The sequence below is a fragment of the Podarcis muralis genome, chromosome 14 (assembly GCF_964188315.1).
Source record: "Podarcis muralis chromosome 14, rPodMur119.hap1.1, whole genome shotgun sequence".
Taxonomy (NCBI): Eukaryota; Metazoa; Chordata; class Lepidosauria; order Squamata; family Lacertidae; genus Podarcis; species Podarcis muralis.
In genome coordinates, this window is record NC_135668.1 from 14,891,818 (window position 1) to 14,909,074 (window position 17,257).

Consider the following 17,257-nt stretch of genomic DNA (forward strand, 5'->3'; position numbering starts at 1 on the left):
CATCAGTATCCAGCCACCACTCCTCAGGGTCCAGCGAGTCCCTGACATTGTGTCTTCCCTGAGAAGACACAATGGAGTCCACCTTGCTTGGTGGAGGGTTCCACAGGATGGGCGCCTCACCAGGAGAAAGTCCAGTTGATACTGGTTTTGTCTAAGGAGGGCCTCAGATAATGAGTGGAGCATGCTGAGAGGACCACATGGAAGACCACAGTCTTTGAGCTACCGTGGTCCCAATCCATTACTCCAGAAGTTGACTGTAGCCCATTAGCTGGCCCTTCCCTGTTTCAGAAGAGTGTTCTGCAAGTGCGGTGTTGACTTTTAGTTGTCCTTGGCTTTTAAACAGCCTCGCAGGAGTGATAACCTGATTTGAGAAGCAAGATGACTAGGCTAAAATGGAGCATCCTTATTAAGCAGAAATTAGCTGAATCAAATTGGCCGAACAAGCCCCATGTGCAAAGCAACTGTCGATGCCTCTCAGTCAGTAGCTGGCTCAGTAATGGGTTTCTAGAGCGAAAAGGAACAGCTCCAGGTTATTAGGGACAGACTTGCACTTTCTTTGTTAATAATGAGAGAGAGAGAGAGAGAGAGAGAGAGAGAGAGAGAAGCAAGCCAAAGACTGCTTGACAATTCTCTTTTGGGGGAAAGGGGAAGCGCCTTCTAGTTGTTTCATTGCAATTTCGCTTCCAGCAGGATGTCATTTGGTGAGCAGCCGAGACCTGCGATGTACTCTGGATTCTGAGCTGTCAGATGCATTAGAAGCCCTGAGATGTGTACTTTGCAAAAGGGTAAATGCTAGCGGGGAGCTGCAAAACCCCAGCCCAGTTCTAAAAGTCAAGGCAAGCCGGCCTTCTGCTGGCGGTGCAGGTGGCAAAAAGGGCCATTTCTGAATCTGCAGGTTGCCAAGAGACCCTTCAACAGACAGAATGCTTGCAGACTTACATTAGATGGATAAGTCTGGGTTTCAGGGAGAGACAAAACTTTTTCATGGAAATACAGCAGGGCTGTGTGTATGCAGTGACTTGCACAGAATGCGGTGTGTGAAATGACATACAAAAACTCAGCTTGCTTTTTTGAAAAGAATACAAGAAAAATCCATAAAACTCACTTCTTCTGGCTACAAAGAAATGGTGGGCATGGCTAACTGAAACTCCAGAAGGCAGGAAGCCAGCAGAAAAAAGCTTTCCAGTGGGTGATGTAGCTCCTTGCTCCCAGTGGTGCAGTTAAGACAATTTTAGACTCTGCACTTAATGTTCTTACAAAGGGTGGTAATCCTCAGATGGTAATACAGTGGTACCTTGGGTTACAGACACTTCAGGTTACAGACACTTCAGGTTACAGACTCTGCTAACCCAGAAATAGTACCTCGGGTTAAGAACTTTGCTTCAGGATGAGAACAGAAATTGTGCTCCCATGGCGCGGCAGCAGCAGGAGGCCCCATTAGCTAAAGTGGTCCTTCAGGTTAAGAACAGTTTCAGGTTAAGAACGGACCTCTGGAACGAATTAAGTACTTAACCCAAGGTACCACTGTATATGTTTCTCCACTTACTTCAAAATTCAGCAAGCTGCCCCTGCTGCATTTAGGGCCCTCCTGCCTATCTAGCTGAGTTCTGGACTTCTGCCCCAAAGCCTGGCCCTGGTGCATATATCTTAGTCTTCATTGCCAACTGAAATGAAGCCTTTATTAGTGCACTGAGAGCTCATTTTATGGCATACCGTGAATCGTGGGGTTTGCACTGGCAAATGTTTACCAGTGTTTGGCACCATTTTCAAGTGAATTGGACAATGTCAGGTTTTGGGCAAAACCGTGACCCCGCGGGTTAGGGCGCCAAGGGGTCATGTTCACAGGGAGCTGCAACTAAATGACTCCAGGTTTTTCCTCGCTTCCCGGTGCCAAAAGGGCTATTCTGGACTTACCAGTTTGCAACCTTTTGGAGCCCAAATGGTTTGTAAGTGACTATGCTCCTGAACAAGCAACCAAACAGCTAGCGTGAAAGTATGCAAACAGAACAATGAATCTCGTGAAAAGAAAAGTTTTTAAGATGCGGAACAGAGGAAGCTGAAATACACCGAAGCTCAGCTGGTCAAGGCTGTTTTAGAGGCACCCAAAGAGGAAATAATAAGAATAAGGTGACATAATGAAGACAAAGTTCCTAGCTTACTACTTCCCAGTAAAATAGCAGCTGTGGGTTACTGAAAAGGATGTCAATTTCAACGGCTTATTAAGATGGATGAAGGAGAGCAAAGAAAATGTGCAATGGGAGGTTTTGTGCAGGAAGGTGGAGAGGGATGCAAATGAAAGCAGCTGAAAGACTGATTCAGAGAGTAGCATTTGGGGGAATAAGTGAATCCTTTTAAGTAGGAAGGAAAAGTGGTGCAGTCAATACAGGACTTTGGTCCAGGGTCTCAAATGAAAGAATGAGCAGAAGGCAGCAGGGATGGTTTAACTACATCTTGATATAAGTGATGGCATGGGCATTAATCACCTAAAGACCATTAAGTCCAGAGTCTAAAATTACTTAACTGCACCACTCAGCAAGAAGAAGAACATGAACGCAGTCATTTAAGGTGAACTACAAAGTTAAAAGGGAAGACTGCCTAAATAGTGCAAGGGGGAAAGTAAATCAGACAATCAAAACTCGGGCAATTAAATCAGCTAAAGCACAATCCTATGCACACTTTTCTGGAAGTAAACCTCATCTAACACAAGCTGGGATTGACTTCTGCGGGAACTTACATAGCATTGCAGCAGACTTTCTGACAGCCTTAGCATGGAAAAATGATAAGTAATTCATATCAGAGTTATTGCTGCCACTGAGACACAGAGAACATGAGAAAGAACATAAATGAATAAAACCAAGAGAGACAAATGAGGTGATGATCAAGCTGGGTTTTAGTTGAGAATGGAATACACTGATTGGTGGCAGAGATTTGAAAGCTGCTTTTTTCTCAGTTCAAGTCCCAGAGAGGCTAGTTGCTGCCATATCCCAGTTCCCACTGTCTCCAAGATCGCAGGCAGCGCTCCCTTCTGCTCACAGCATTTCCTCAAGGAAAGCCCCTTACTCTTCCAGTACAGGTCAAAGGAGTGAATATCCTCCAGCTCAATGGCCACACAGAAAGTCCCGTTGGCTTTACACTGCTATTTGACAAACCATGGAATCAGTGCTTTAAGTGGGAGTCTCTGACAGACACAAATCATCGAGCTGACAGCGTGTCAGGCCTACTGTATTTTGAAATGAGCGCCTCAGTACCTAAGGCACCCTTGGCCATGTATGTACAAGGCAGGAAACCCAATATGATGCGAAAAGCAAAGAACCAGAAAACCCAGTTTTGAAACATGCAGTCAGAAAACATTAATGCCAAAGGAGAGCTGGAAAGGCAGAACATAGCAAGATCAGAATTCACATTCTCTTATGAGCTGTTTCTCCCGGGCTTGTGGATGGGGAACAGCAGGGGGAGAAAAGGTTCATACAGTTGCATCTTCACTGTAATAGGTACAGGTGGGAGACTGGCAATGGTTCCTCATATGCAGATATGAAGTACCAATGCATATTTACCCATACAGTGGTGCCTCGCAAGACGAAATTAATTCGTTCCGCGAGTTTTGTCGTCTTGCGATTTTTTTCGTCTTGCGAAGCACGGTGTCGGGAAAGTTTTGGAAAAGCTTCAAAAATCACCACAGTCTTAAAAAACCTCAAAAAAGGCTACCACACCGCGTTCTATGAGTTGCTCCTCGAAGTCAAGTCGCAACTGTATTAACGGTGTTAAGAAAAAGGAAACAAACTTGCAAGACGTTTCCGTCTTGTGAAGCAAGCCCATAGGGAAAATCGTCTTGTGAAGCAGCTCAAAAAACAAAAAAACCCTTTCGTCTAGCGAGTTTTTTGTCTTGCGAGGCATTCGTCTTGCGAGGTACCACTGTACCAAATGGCAGCAAGTATACTAATATACTACGGGAGAGAGATTCTTACTAACACGAGAACAAAACAGGTCTTCCAAATGTTGTTCAGGCACCGAGCTTGAAGGCAGATAATCATTTCTAAGGGAACTGCGAGTAGAATGGACAGAGGCCTTGTTCCCCTTGGTGTAGTCATGCATTTCTTTTTCAGCATGAGGTCCAGGCCTGGAGTCTCTGCCCTGTTGCTGATGGGCAGTTCCAAAGCCGTTGCAGCAGCCCAAGGCTAAGACACTGAGAGCCAGTGTGGTGTAGTGGTTAAGAGCGGTAGTCTCGTAATCTGGTGAACTGGGTTCGCGTCTCCACTCCTCCACATGCAGCTGCTGGGTGACCTTGGGCCAGACACACTTCTCTGAAGCCTCTCGGCCTCCCTCACCTCACAGAGTGTTTGTTGTGGGGGAGGAAGGGAAAGGAGAATGTTAGCCGCTTTGAGACTCCTTAAAGGGAGTGAAAGGCGGGATATCAAATCCAAACTCTTCTCTTCTTCTTCTTCTTTTTGAGTTTCTGGTCCATGGTCTCTCTAGATTCAGAGGTGCTAATACAGCTTCCTGCCAGGGGTGCAAAAGATGGGGGCGGGCACCAATATGGCTCAATGCCAAGAACACACAGGAGCCTAGTTACGCCTCCGCCGAAAGATAGTTGGATAGAAGAATGTTAAACTGTAACTGCTTTTACATGTTTTTAATTATAATTGTTTTTTAACTGTTTTAACTGTTTTAGAATGGCTTGGCTTGGCTTGGCTTTTAAATTGTGCATCTGCCATTCTCAGCTCCTTTGGAAGAAAGAGTTGGATATAAATTCAATTATTAATATTATTAATAAATTAGCATATGAAAAGTTGATGCACATCAATGTCTTTTTTTGTGGGTGATGCATTTCCTCTTTATTTGGAAAAGTAACACCCGCCCTCACCCAAAGTCACATTCAGTGAGGCTCTAACATGTCAACTTTGTTCTTCTGCTCGGCTTCTGGAGGGAAAAAATTCAAAGAAACCCCGCACTTGCCAAAACAGAACCAGGAAGCAAAGGCTCAGCACCACTGACAAGGCTCAGACGAGAGACCATGTGAATGATCCCCACCCTAGCTGGAATGCTCCAGATGTTTTGGATGTGTTAGACTAGAACCTGCGAAAGCAGGGTTCAAATCCCAAACTCAGCCATGAAGTTCACTGGGTGACCTTGGGCCAGTTCCTCTCTTTCTCTCAGCCCAACACAGAGTAACACATGAAACCGGTCCATTCAGTTCAGTATTGTCTACACCACTGGTCTTCAGCTGGTGGGTTGGCACCCACTAACATGCTGCAGCCTGATCCAAGGTGGGATGCAACAAGACCCAGGACCTTCTTTGAATCATGCATGCATTTGGGGACCCATTTCTTAATCTTTTCCCATATATTTGCAGGGTGGTAGTCTTTGGCTAAACAGGTTTTACAAGTTATTAAACCACAGCAACCTGCAAAACCTATTTTCTAGAGACGTTCTTGGGTTGAGTGCACACACAGGCAACTAAGTTCAACATTTTAACACTTCCAGAAACAGTAATCTGCTTCCAGGCTACTATATAAAATGCTATTTGGAGAACTTCCAGCAGTGACCCATCAAAAAGGATCACCTTGCCCCACATGCAGTGCTCCCCCCCCCAGGTACCTAAGAGTACTTAAGGGTACGCGGTACCGGCACTTACTTCAACAACTTCATGGTGAGTACCAGCACCTCCCCCCCCCCCACATATATAAAAAAGAGAGCACTGCCTGATGTGCTCATTTGCCCACATCAGTTTGCAGAACTGCCACTTTTACAAGTGCCACATTATGCTTGTTCTGCATTTCCAAGTCACTGATCCTTGAGTTTGGTAGCACCTACTCTTCGGAACTCCCTGCCCATTGATGTTAAGACATGTGCCTTCGCTGTGTTGATTTCAGCACCTGCTACACACTTTAGGTGAGTCTACCTACCCAGACATGTAATTTGTTAATTTTTTTTTTAATAATTGCCTTTACCTTTTCTAACAAACATTTCTCCCTTTCCATTTTTACTATATTTCTTAAATTACTCCTCGCAGAACTTCTTGTAGTCCTACAAACGTAATCTGATCATCACAAATACTTTTCAAATACTCAGTAAATTTAGTCCAGTCTTCGGTAAACCTCTGGTCCCGCCGGTCTCGGATCCTTCCTGTTAGCTTGTCTAATTCTGCGTAGTCCATCAATTTCATCCATCATTCTTCTAATGTTGGTAGTTCTTCTTGCTTCCATTTTTGGGCCAATAATATTCTTGCTGCAATTACTGCATATAAAAACAACTTACAGTCTTTCCTGTTTATATCATTTCCAACAATACCTAAAAGAAATGCTTCCGGTTTTTTAATAAAAGTGTATTTCAACATTTTTTTCAACTCATTATATATCATCTCCCAGAAGCATTTCGCCTTTTTACATTCCCACCACATATGATAAAATAATCCTTCTTTTTCTTTACATTTCCAACATTTATTACTGACTTTATACATTTTTGCTAACTTAACTGGTGTGATGTACCATCTATACAGCATCTTCATCACGTTTTCTTTTAATGCATTATCAGACATGTAATTTGAATATCATTTTTTTATGTGTATCTGCTTTAAAAAATGTTGGTTTTATTTATATTTTCATCAATGTTATGTCAGCTGGTTTTTAACATTTGTTTTTATTGGTGATTTTAATGAATAGTTGCTATTGTCCGATGTAAACCACTTAGAAGGTTTACATCAATTAAGCAGTATAGAAATTCTGGCAATAAAATAATATCAATTATACCACAATTTCATCTTTTCCAATTAATGAAGTCTTGGAGTCCTGAGGCTCTCTCAAATAACATTAGCTTTTGTACCTTGTGATCGCTCTTAAATTCATCTTTGCGGTTGTCTACAGATGCACGTTGAGCTTCTCTGCCACCTTTTAAAATGTGCTCTCCTGTGTACAACCTTCTTTGTCCTTCACCTTCAGCAAAACGACCTGCTGAGACGACTTTGCTCATTTATTGCTTTGGAAATGTCTCAGCTGGCAGCTTCTTTTCTCAACTTCTCTAAAACTTCATCGGGAGTCACTGGTGCCAAAATCTTCACTACTTTTTCTCGAGATTTGCCTCCCTGTTTTAATAAAAAAGCAAATAACTTTAAGATGATTTCACACATTAACACCTGCATATTTTGACAACGTTTCTACATGGGACTCCTGGTCATCTCCCATCCAAGTTTCTGACCAGGTTTCTGTGCCTGCTTAGCTACAGCAGCGCTACAGCATCAGCTGCTATCAGGCACTCACTGGACTCCTTAAAGAGTTTGAAAAAGTCATGGACAATATTTAAAGGATCAATTAATGTGAATGACAATAATGAACAGAGAATTGGACTACAAACCCGGTCACTCCTGACCATTAGCCATGCTTGCTGGAGCTGATGGCAGAGAGAATTGTAGAATTGGAAAGGGTCATGAGGGTCATCTAGTCAAACCCTCTGCTTTGCAGGAATATCAGATGGTCCATGACAGATGGTCGTCCAATCTTTGTTTAAAGGCCTCCAATGAAGGAGAGTCCACCACCTTCTGAGGGAGTCCATTCCAGTGTCGAACAGCTCTTACTGTCAGAAAGTTCTTCCCGATGTTCAGTTGGAATCTCCCGTCTTCAGTGTTCGAAACTCCCATTGTTCTAGGCATGTTTTGTGACGGAATTTCATTAGCACGAGTGGTTTCCGAGCTCTGGGCACAGTACTGTGCCTAAGGTTTCAGATTAAAACTGCAGAGTGGAAGGAAAGGAGGACCTTTTTCTGCCCCCCCCCCCACTTCCAGCTACTCTCTGAAGACCCTCTTAAGAATATTAGGGGGGTGGGCAGGGGAAGGACTAGACCATGGGTAGGCAAACTAAGGCCCAGGGGCCAGATCCAGCCCAATTGCCTTCTAAATCCGGCCCACAGATGGTCTGGGAATCAGTGTGTTTTTACATGAGTAGAATGTGTCCTTTTATTTAAAATGCATCTCTGGCTTATTTGTGGGGCATAGGAATTAGTCCCCTCCCCCTTCAAAATATAGTCCGGCCCCCCACAAGGTCTGAGGGACAATGCTGAAAAAGTTTGCTGACCCCTGGACTAGACCATGTGAAAAATGAACATAATATTTCAGCCGTAGTTCATTCATTTTCAGCTTTGAATTCTTGCTATAAAAGAAGCATGCCTAGACATTCCGTTGTTGCACCCATAACTTAAGTTTAAGGTGCCGTTTAGCTCCTAGCTTTCATATCTCTGTTTCTAACACTGCCTTTCTTGTAACTTGAAGCCATTGGTTTGTGTTCTACCCTCCAGAGCAGGAGAAAACAAGCTTGCTTCATCTTCCATGCAATAGCCCTTTAGATATTTAAAGATAGCTATCATATCTCCGCCTCTTCTACGTCCATCAACATCTCTTCCAAGGCCTGTGGTTAGACAGCCATTTCTAGTTCTTCAAGACAACCTTTTGCAGGAATTGGTCCCCTCCTACTTTTTATATCAGTTGGATTAAGAGCGTTCCCCATGCTGGTAAAATGAAAGTTGGCAAAAGTGACCTGCCGCGGTTAATCAGCATGAATAAGTTTCAAGAGCCCCACATATAACATATTAAAAAGAGAGAGAATGGAATACCTTCTCCAACACAACCTCACTCTTCTTAACCTCAAGGACCTTAGAGAGGTAGCGACATAGCTCTGCATTGGCCTCCCCTTCGGAAGGAGGAGCAGCGATGGCCACACCGACTGCATCTGTCGTCACATCTGCAAGGAGTATTTTAAGGCTTTTATGACTCAGATACTCATTAAGCTTTTTGTGATGTTCAAACCTTAAAATGCTTTTTTGGAAACTTTCATATACCATCAACATGAAACTTGCGGGTGAGGTCATTTAGTGATCTGGGGTGAACACACATTGCAAACAACAAGTTGAAGTGCTAAATTGGTGTTGACTGAGATAATAATAATAATAATAATAATAATAATTTATTATTTATACCCCGCCCATCTGGCTGGGCCTCCCCAGCCACTCTGGGCGGCTTCCATAAAAACCAAAAATACAATAAAATATCACATGTTAAAAACTTCCCTGAACAGGGCTGCCTTAAGATGTCTCTTGAATGTCAGGTAGTTATTTATCACTTTGACATCTGCTGGAAGGGCGTTCCACAGGGTGGGCGCCACTACCGAGAAGGCCCTCTGCCTGGTTCCCTGTAGCTTTGCTTCTCGCAATGAGGGAACCGCCAGAAGGCCCTCGGCGCTGGACCTCAGCGTCCGGGCAGAATGATGGGGGTGGAGACGCTCCTTCAGGTATACTGGACCGAGGCCGTTTAGGGCTTTAAAGGTCAGCACCAACACTTTGAATTGTGCTCGGAAACGTACTGGGAGCCAATGCAAGTCTTTCAAGACCGGTGTTATATGGTCTCGGCGGCCGCTCCCAGTCACCAGTCTAGCTGCCGCGTTCTGGATTAGTTGTAGTTTCCGAGTCACCTTCAAAGGTAGCCCCACGTAGAGTGCATTGCAGTAGTCCAAGCGGGAGATAACCAGAGCATGTACCACTCTGGCGAGACAGTCCGCAGGCAGATAGGGTCTCAGCCTACGTACCAGATGGAGCTGGTAAACAGCTGCCCTGGACACGGATTTGACCTGTGCCTCCATGGACAGCTGTGAGTCCAAAATGACTCCCAGGCTGCGCACCTGGTCCTTCAGGGGCACAGTTACCCCATTCAGGACCAGGGAATCCTCCACACCTGCCCGCCTCCTGTCCCCCAAAAACAGTACTTCTGTCTTGTCAGGATTCAACCTCAATCTGTTAGCCGCCATCCATCCTCCAACCGCCTCCAGACACTCACACAGGACCTTCACCGCCTTCACTGGTTCTGATTTAAAAGAGAGGTAGAGCTGGGTATCATCCGCATACTGATGAACACCCAGCCCAAACCTCCTGATGATCTCTCCCAGCGGCTGCATGTAAATGTTGAAAAGCATGGGGGAGAGGACAGAACCCTGAGGCACCCCACAAGTGAGAGCCCAGGGGTCTGAACACTCATCCCCCACCACCACTTTCTGAACACGGCCCAGGAGGAAGGAGCGGAACCACTGCATAACAGTGCCCCCAGCTCCCAGCCCCTCAAGACGGTCCAGAAGGATGCTATGGTCGATGGTATCAAACGCCGCTGAGAGATCCAGCAGAACTAGGAAACAGCTCTCACCTTTGTCCCTAGCCCGCCGGAGATCATCAACCAGTGCGACCAAGGCAGTTTCAGTCCCATGATGAGGCCTGAATCCCGACTGGAAGGGATCCAAATGGTCCGCTTCTTCCAGGCGTGCCTGGAGTTGTTCGGCAACCGCTCGCTCAATCACCTTGCCCAGGAATGGAAGATTTGAGACTGGGCGATAGTTGGCCATCGTGGCCGCATCTAAAGATGGTTTTTTAAGAAGCGGTTTAATAACCGCCTCTTTCAGCGGGTCTGGGAAGGCTCCCTCACGGAGGGAAGCATTCACCACCCCACGAAGCCCATTGCCCAGTCCTTCCCGGCTAGCTTTTATAAGCCAGGATGGGCAAGGATCCAGGAGACAGGTGGTTGGTTTCACTCGTCCAAGCAGCCTGTCCACATCCTCGGAGGTAACAGATTGGAATTGATCCCACTCAACTTGACTAGACAGAACTCTAGCACTCTCCCGCCCCGGCCCTGCTCCCACGGTGGAGTCTACTTCTTCCCGAATCTGAGCGATTTTATCTGCAAAAAACTTTGCAAAATCATTGCAGGAGAACATGTGGCCCGTACTGGGCCCCGATGTTGCAGGTGGTTCCGCTAAATTGTGAACCACCTGAAAAAGTCTCCTGCTGCTGTTTTCTGCAGATGCAATAGAGGCGGTGAAGAAATTCTTCTTCGCCGTCGCTATCGCCATTTGGTAGGCTCGACGTTGAGCTCTAACCTGTGTCCGGTCAGATTCGGAATGAGTTTTCCGCCACCGGCGCTCTAGCCGTCTCAACGATTGTTTCATTGCCCTCAGATCCGTGGAAAACCACGGGGCTGTCCGGGCTCCATGCAATCGGAGAGGGCGCTTCGGAGCCAAACAGTCAATAGCCCTGGTTAACTCCACATTCCAGCGGGCCACCAGGGAATCAGCTGAAAGGCCATCAACATGGGATAAAGCATCCCCTACCACTCTCTGGAAACCATTTGGATCCATTAAGTGGCGGGGGCGGACCATCCGAATTGGTCCCACCTCCCTGCAGAGGGGATGGGTCGCAGAGAAGTCCAGTTGCACCAGGAAGTGATCTGACCATGGCACTTCTTTCGTTTCGCTTTTACTTAGTGTCAGATCACCAACATCCATAGAGGTAAACACCAGGTCCAAGGCATGTCCACGGCTATGGGTTGGGCCAGACTTATTCAGGGACAGCCCCATGGAGGCCATGCTTTCCACGAAGTCCCGAGCGGCCCCTTGTAAGGTCGTGTCGGCATGGATGTTAAAATCCCCTAGGACGACCAAGCTAGGTGTCTCCAGGAGAACATCCGCCACGACCTGAAGCACCTCGGGCAGGGAATCCTTGGTGCAGCGGGGAGGTCGGTACACCAAAAGGAATCCTGTACTGCCCCTATTGCCCAACTTCCAGAACATGCACTCAGAAAACTGGGTCTTCCCAACAGGACGCCTGGTGCAAACTAATGACTTCCTAAAAATCACTGCAACCCCCCCTCCCCGCCCACATGACCTGGGTTGCTGTGCGTAAGAGAAACCTGGTGGACAAGCAGCGGCAAGGACAGGCCCATCTGCTTCATCCAACCAGGTCTCTGTTATACATGCCAGGTCAAATCCTCCATCCATGATCAGGTCATGGATGACAGTGGTCTTATGAATCATTGACCTGGCATTGCACAGCAGCACCTTCAGGTCATGTGGGTATCCCTTGCTGATTCTAGTATCCATCCGGTCAGGACCAGACCCGGAGGCAGGGATAGTCCTCAGACAACGACTAAGCCTGCCTCCTCTGTAATGATATTAAGATGAACCCTGCTGAATCAGGCCAAAGGCCCATCTGCTACAGTATCCTGTTCTCACCATGTTCAAACAGCCAGGAAGCCCACATAACAGTGTTCTTCTCTCTACTTGTGTTCCCCAGCAACTGGCGCTGACTACGGTTTATGGACTGGATAAGTGCTAATAAGCTTAAAGTTTTACCCAGATAAATACACTAGATGAGTGGAGTTCACCCTGTTTGGGGCCGAATTACACTTCCTGTGAAGAACGTTCCAGTTTTACCAGTTTAGGCTGGTTCACCTGCTGTATCTCTATCTAAGCTGAAATAGGCTGACTTCAGTGATCCATGCTCTGGCAGCTTCAAGGTTAGACTACTGCAATGCATTCGACATGGGGCTGTCCTCTGAAGATAATCTGGAAGCTGCAGTTACTTCAGAACAGACCTCCTAGATTACTAACAGGGACTGATCATATTATAGTGGAGATTTGTCCACTGCACTGGAACTTGGTCAATTTCCAGACCCAATTCAAAGTACTAGTTTTGATCTTTGAAGGCTTTACAGCTTGAATCTGGGGTAAAAAGGTAAAGCTAAAGGGACCCCTGACCATTAGGTCCAGTCGTGACTGACTCTGGGGTTGCGGCACTCATCTCGCTTTATTGGCCGAGGGAGCCGGCGTACAGCTTCTGGGTCATGTGGCCAGCATGACTAAGCCGCTTCTGGCAAACCAGAGCAGTGCATGGAAACTCCATTTACCTTCCCGCCGGAGTGGCACCTATTTATCTACTTGCACTTTGACGTGCTTTCGAACTGCTAGCTTGGCAGGAGCAGGGACTGAGCAACGGGAGCTCACCCCGTCGCGGGGATTCGAACTGCCAACCTTCTGATCGGCAAGTCCTAGGCTCTGTGGTTTAACCCACAGCGCTACCCGCGTCCCGTGAATCTGGGGTATCTACCCATAAACTGAAGGCATCATCAGAGGTTTTTCTCAGGGTGCCCCACTATATGAAGTGTGTTGGCTACTAGGGGGAAAACCTATTCAGCAATGGCACCCCATCTTTGGAGTGCCTTTGCCAAAGAAGTTAGCCTAGCATCAACTTTAATCCCATTTGGCACCAGGCACAAACATTTTCATTTCCCCAAGCTTTTAAAACATGTTGATTCATTTTGTTTTATCCTAGTTTATGTACAAACCTTTAGTGCTGTTTTGTGGATGTGTTGTTTTCATTAGCTTCACATACTTTATCATATAAAAAAAATGGGGGGAAATGAGAATTTTTATCGTGCTTTTCTACCCCCCTTAACACATGTAACAGCTCTAAGGCAGCTCACCCTCCCATTCCTTCTTTTCCAATAAATGGACCCTCGGATGAGTTGCTGAGTACTGGCAGCTGAGAGGGCCTTTTGCATCCAGTCCACATCTAAGTTCTAGGAGTTTTCTGCCTCTTCCAGGAACCAACCCAAGATTTGCACAAAGAAAATTTCCCATAACAAGGAATTAAAAACATTATCCCCTCCAACTTCCAACATACCTGTTACAGCATTTTGTTTGGAGCCAGGTTTGGCATGGACAGAGATGGTAACAGAGCCGCTTTTATCTGTTGCTACAGGGCCTGAAGGAACCGAAGACTTTGCTATATCCTTACTCTGTACTTTTCCCTTAAAACAGAACAGAGAAACAAGATGAACCAGAGAGTGCAGGCACGGGAAGCAAAGTTGAAAAAGCCTCGTTTTACTTTGCTTTTAATGTAAATATTTTATTGTATAGGTTTTGTTAATTTTTACTGCATTTTATTGCACAATAAACATTTAAACAGGCTGTATCATTGTGATTTGAATTGTATAATGTCGTTTTAAAAATAAAACATTGCTATAACATATGCTGCCTTGTAAAGACTGCCTTGAAAGGCAGCTTAAGCATATCTGAAACTACAATATTAAGACTGCTGAATTAAATGGCTTGCAAAAAGTTTCAAAGGCATTGACTCATCTCTGCCAAATGTGTCTCTACCCAGAAGTTCACAAACCCCAGGTAATAGGCAGCATCCCCACCCCCTAAAAATTCAAACTATCTCCTAATTTCAGTTGCTGACTGGCTGTGAGAACTGGCTTCTGCTATCATAAGTCTGTTTTGTCTGGTATGTTCCACAAGAACCTTTGTAACCATTTCCAGAGGCGTAGCTGCATCAGTCAGTCACAGCAAAGTTATCAAGAGTCCTGTGGAATAACAAATTTTGTTAACTTTGGTGAACTAGGTTGCACTCCATTAAGACGCATGAAGCATAATCCTCACTTGCAGGTATATAAAGATGTGGTGGTGAGGGGAGGAAGCTTTAAGAACTGCAGCCAATGGGAAGCGAAAAGCAAAAAGTAGAAGGACAAATCATTAAAACGTTTATTGGAACGTTGCAATTCTGTTAAGTTTTCTGGATCTAACAGAATAGTCCACCACTTTTGGCATTAGCCCTTTTGGCATTTCATTTCCCTCTGACCCAGGCTTTCTCAGCCTCGGCCTTCCAGATGTTTTTGAGACTACAATTCCCATCATCCCTGACCACTGGTCCTGCTAGCTAGGGATCATGGGAGTTGTAGGCCAAAAACATCTGGAGGGTCGAGGTTGAGGAAGCCTGCTCTGATCTAACTGATTACAACTTCTAGGCTGTTGCAAGGGATGGGGGAGGGGTGGTGGTGCGGTTATTGATTTTTTTAATAAAAAAAGAACTCATTATAATTTATGCGGAAATCATTCAATTTGGTTGTGCGCTTTACGCGTTTTATTTATTTTGTTACGTTTGCAGTTATGCGATTCTCCCCCCCCCCCCCAAATGTTGTAAGCCGCCTTGAGCAGGGCCTTAACTATGGAAAAGCGGCAGACAAAATTAGGCATGCATGCCTGTATGCGTCTGATGAGCTCATGCCACAATATTATTTATTCGTCTCTAAGGTGCCATTATATTATTCTGTCTAATAATTCTGTGATTCTAAGATAGGGTTGCCATATCTCCAAAAGTGAAAATCAGGTCAGAATTGTTGAGCTTTGCCCCCGCCCCAAGTTGTTGAGTTGTATTTGTGTGTGTGTTTAGAGGAATCAAAGTCGTCAAACTTTTTTTTCCATAAAAGCTACAAGAATTTTTGAGGTGTCAAATTTTTTTATTTATGTATGCCACTACTGCGGCCCGTGTTTTGTTGGCCCCAAAATGGAAAATGAGCGAGGTCCCAAATAAAGAAGAGTGGCAACTTAAACTGCTGGAATATGAGCAGCTTGTGGACCTAACATACAGAATAAGAGAACAAGAAGAACATACATTTGAAGAAGATTGAAAAATGTTTATTGAATATATGGGGGGGGGGATTGTGTACACTTGAAAACGTTGGCATTAAGATAAATTCAACAGTGCAAACAAGTTTTGATGGATGTAATAATGGCATACTGACTGGTTTAGTTTATGTAAAATATGCAGGGATTTATGGTATGCAATAATGAACCATGGAAAGAGAAGAGGGGAAGTCATTGACATTTTAATGTTGTTTAAATGAATATTCTAAATTGCAAAGCAGAAAATTTAATAAAAATTATATGCACATATGCACACACAAAAAGTATTTTTGAGTTTTGGAGCTTTTTTTATGTGCTTTGGCACAATTTAACCCACTGCAGGTTTTCCAGGACATTTGTTGTTCTGTGAACCGCCCTGAGATCTCCGGGTCTAGGGTGGTGTATGTACATATATTATTATTATTAATATATATATTGTTTATAGGGACGTGGGTGGCGCTGTGGGTTAAACCACAGAGCCTAGGGCTTGCTGATCAGAAGGTCGGCGGTTTGAATCCCCGTTGCTCGGTCCCTGCTCCTGCCCACCTAGCAGTTCGAAAGCATGTCAGAGTGCAAGTAGATAAATAGGTACCGCTCTGGCAGGAAGGTAAACGGCGTTTCCATGCGCTGCTCTGGTTCGCCAGAAGCGGCTTAGTCATGCTGGCCACATGACCTGGAAGCTGTATGCCAGCTCCCTTGGCCAATAAAGCGAGATGAGCGCAGTAACCCCAGTCGGTCACGACTGGGGTCCCTTTACAGTGGTACCTCGGGTTATGTACTTAATTTGTTCCGGAGGTCCGTACTTAACCTGAAACTGTTCTTAACCTGAAGCACAACTTTAGCTAATGAGGCCTCCTGCTGCTGCCGCGCCGCCAGAGCATGATTTCTGTTCTCATCCTGAAGCAAAGTTCTTAACCTGAAGCACTATTTCTGGGTTAGCGGAGTCTGTAACCTGAAGCGTATGTAACCCGAGGTACCACTGTACCTATATTATTTATATATATGTTGATTTGCCCGGTTTCCGAAAAATAATTCAAGACTCCCTTTTCGGAGGCAAACTGCAAGACATGTCCTGGAAAACCCGGACGTATGGCAGCCCCATCCAAGGCGAGGGTTGCACTAAGCCCTGGGAGGCCACGAAGCTCGCTGCACCGTCCCTGCCTCGCTCTCTGCCTAGCCTACCTCACAGGGTTGTTGTGAGGCTTGGGCTGAGGAAGGGGGAGAACCACGTGCGCCCCCTGGAGGGACACGAGGTCTTTTATATTTCTACGTTCGGACCCTCAGGGCGGCTAGTCTGGAAGCTCGGAGCCTCCGCGCTCTCCGACCGACCTTCTTAGGCATGGCGCCGCCGCCGCCGCCGCCTCCGTATTCCCTCAGCCCACCAGCCGCAGCAGCCCAGGGAAGGTTCCGCGAACCCCGACGGGAAGCGAGAAGGGCCAACCCGGCCATTCCCCGTACATCACTTCCGGCAACAGAGCAGCCCATTCTCCTCGTAGAGCTAAGAAAAAGAAAAAAGGACAGAGTGATATGCAGGCCCTTTAACGGCGGGTTTCTTCGCGCTCTCCATGTGCTGCAGCTGCTCAGATAGAGACCACGACGGAGACTGTTCAGACTTTGGTAGGCGCTGGTTGGCCGAGTGAAAAGGAGGGCATTTCGTGCTGATGCAGAAATGGGCATTTCCATCCCCCTTCCTCTTATGGAATCGTACAGTTGGAAAGGGTCCCAGTGTCATCTAGTCCAACCCTTCAGGGTAAAAGTCCTTTACACGTGATATATGCCCAGGAGTGGAAAGAGGACACAGTACCAATACCAATAATAAGTATTAGGAATAATAACAATTTGTCAGTTTATATAAAAATGTATGAGAGCATCTTATATTGCATTTTTTTTGTATGCATATATATAATAATAATGAAAATAATATATTTTTTTATTTATACCTCACCCTTCCCGGTTCAAAAACCGGACTCAGGGCGGCTAACAACAAATTT

General features: G+C 45.6%; 1 protein-coding gene across 1 annotated transcript; it reads right to left on the bottom strand.

Moving 5' to 3' along the window:
• Nucleotides 1–5,915: 5,915 nt before the first annotated feature.
• On the bottom strand, nucleotides 5,916–16,748 carry C14H15orf40 (chromosome 14 C15orf40 homolog). Its single transcript, XM_028706682.2, has 4 exons — nucleotides 16,596–16,748; nucleotides 13,483–13,609; nucleotides 8,599–8,726; nucleotides 5,916–7,078 (listed from the first exon to the last, which is right to left on the bottom strand). Exons 1-4 carry the CDS (start codon nucleotides 16,713–16,715, stop codon nucleotides 6,986–6,988), a joined length of 468 nt encoding a protein of 155 aa, XP_028562515.2. The 5' UTR covers nucleotides 16,716–16,748; the 3' UTR covers nucleotides 5,916–6,985.
• Between the last annotated feature and the right edge of the window lie 509 nt (nucleotides 16,749–17,257).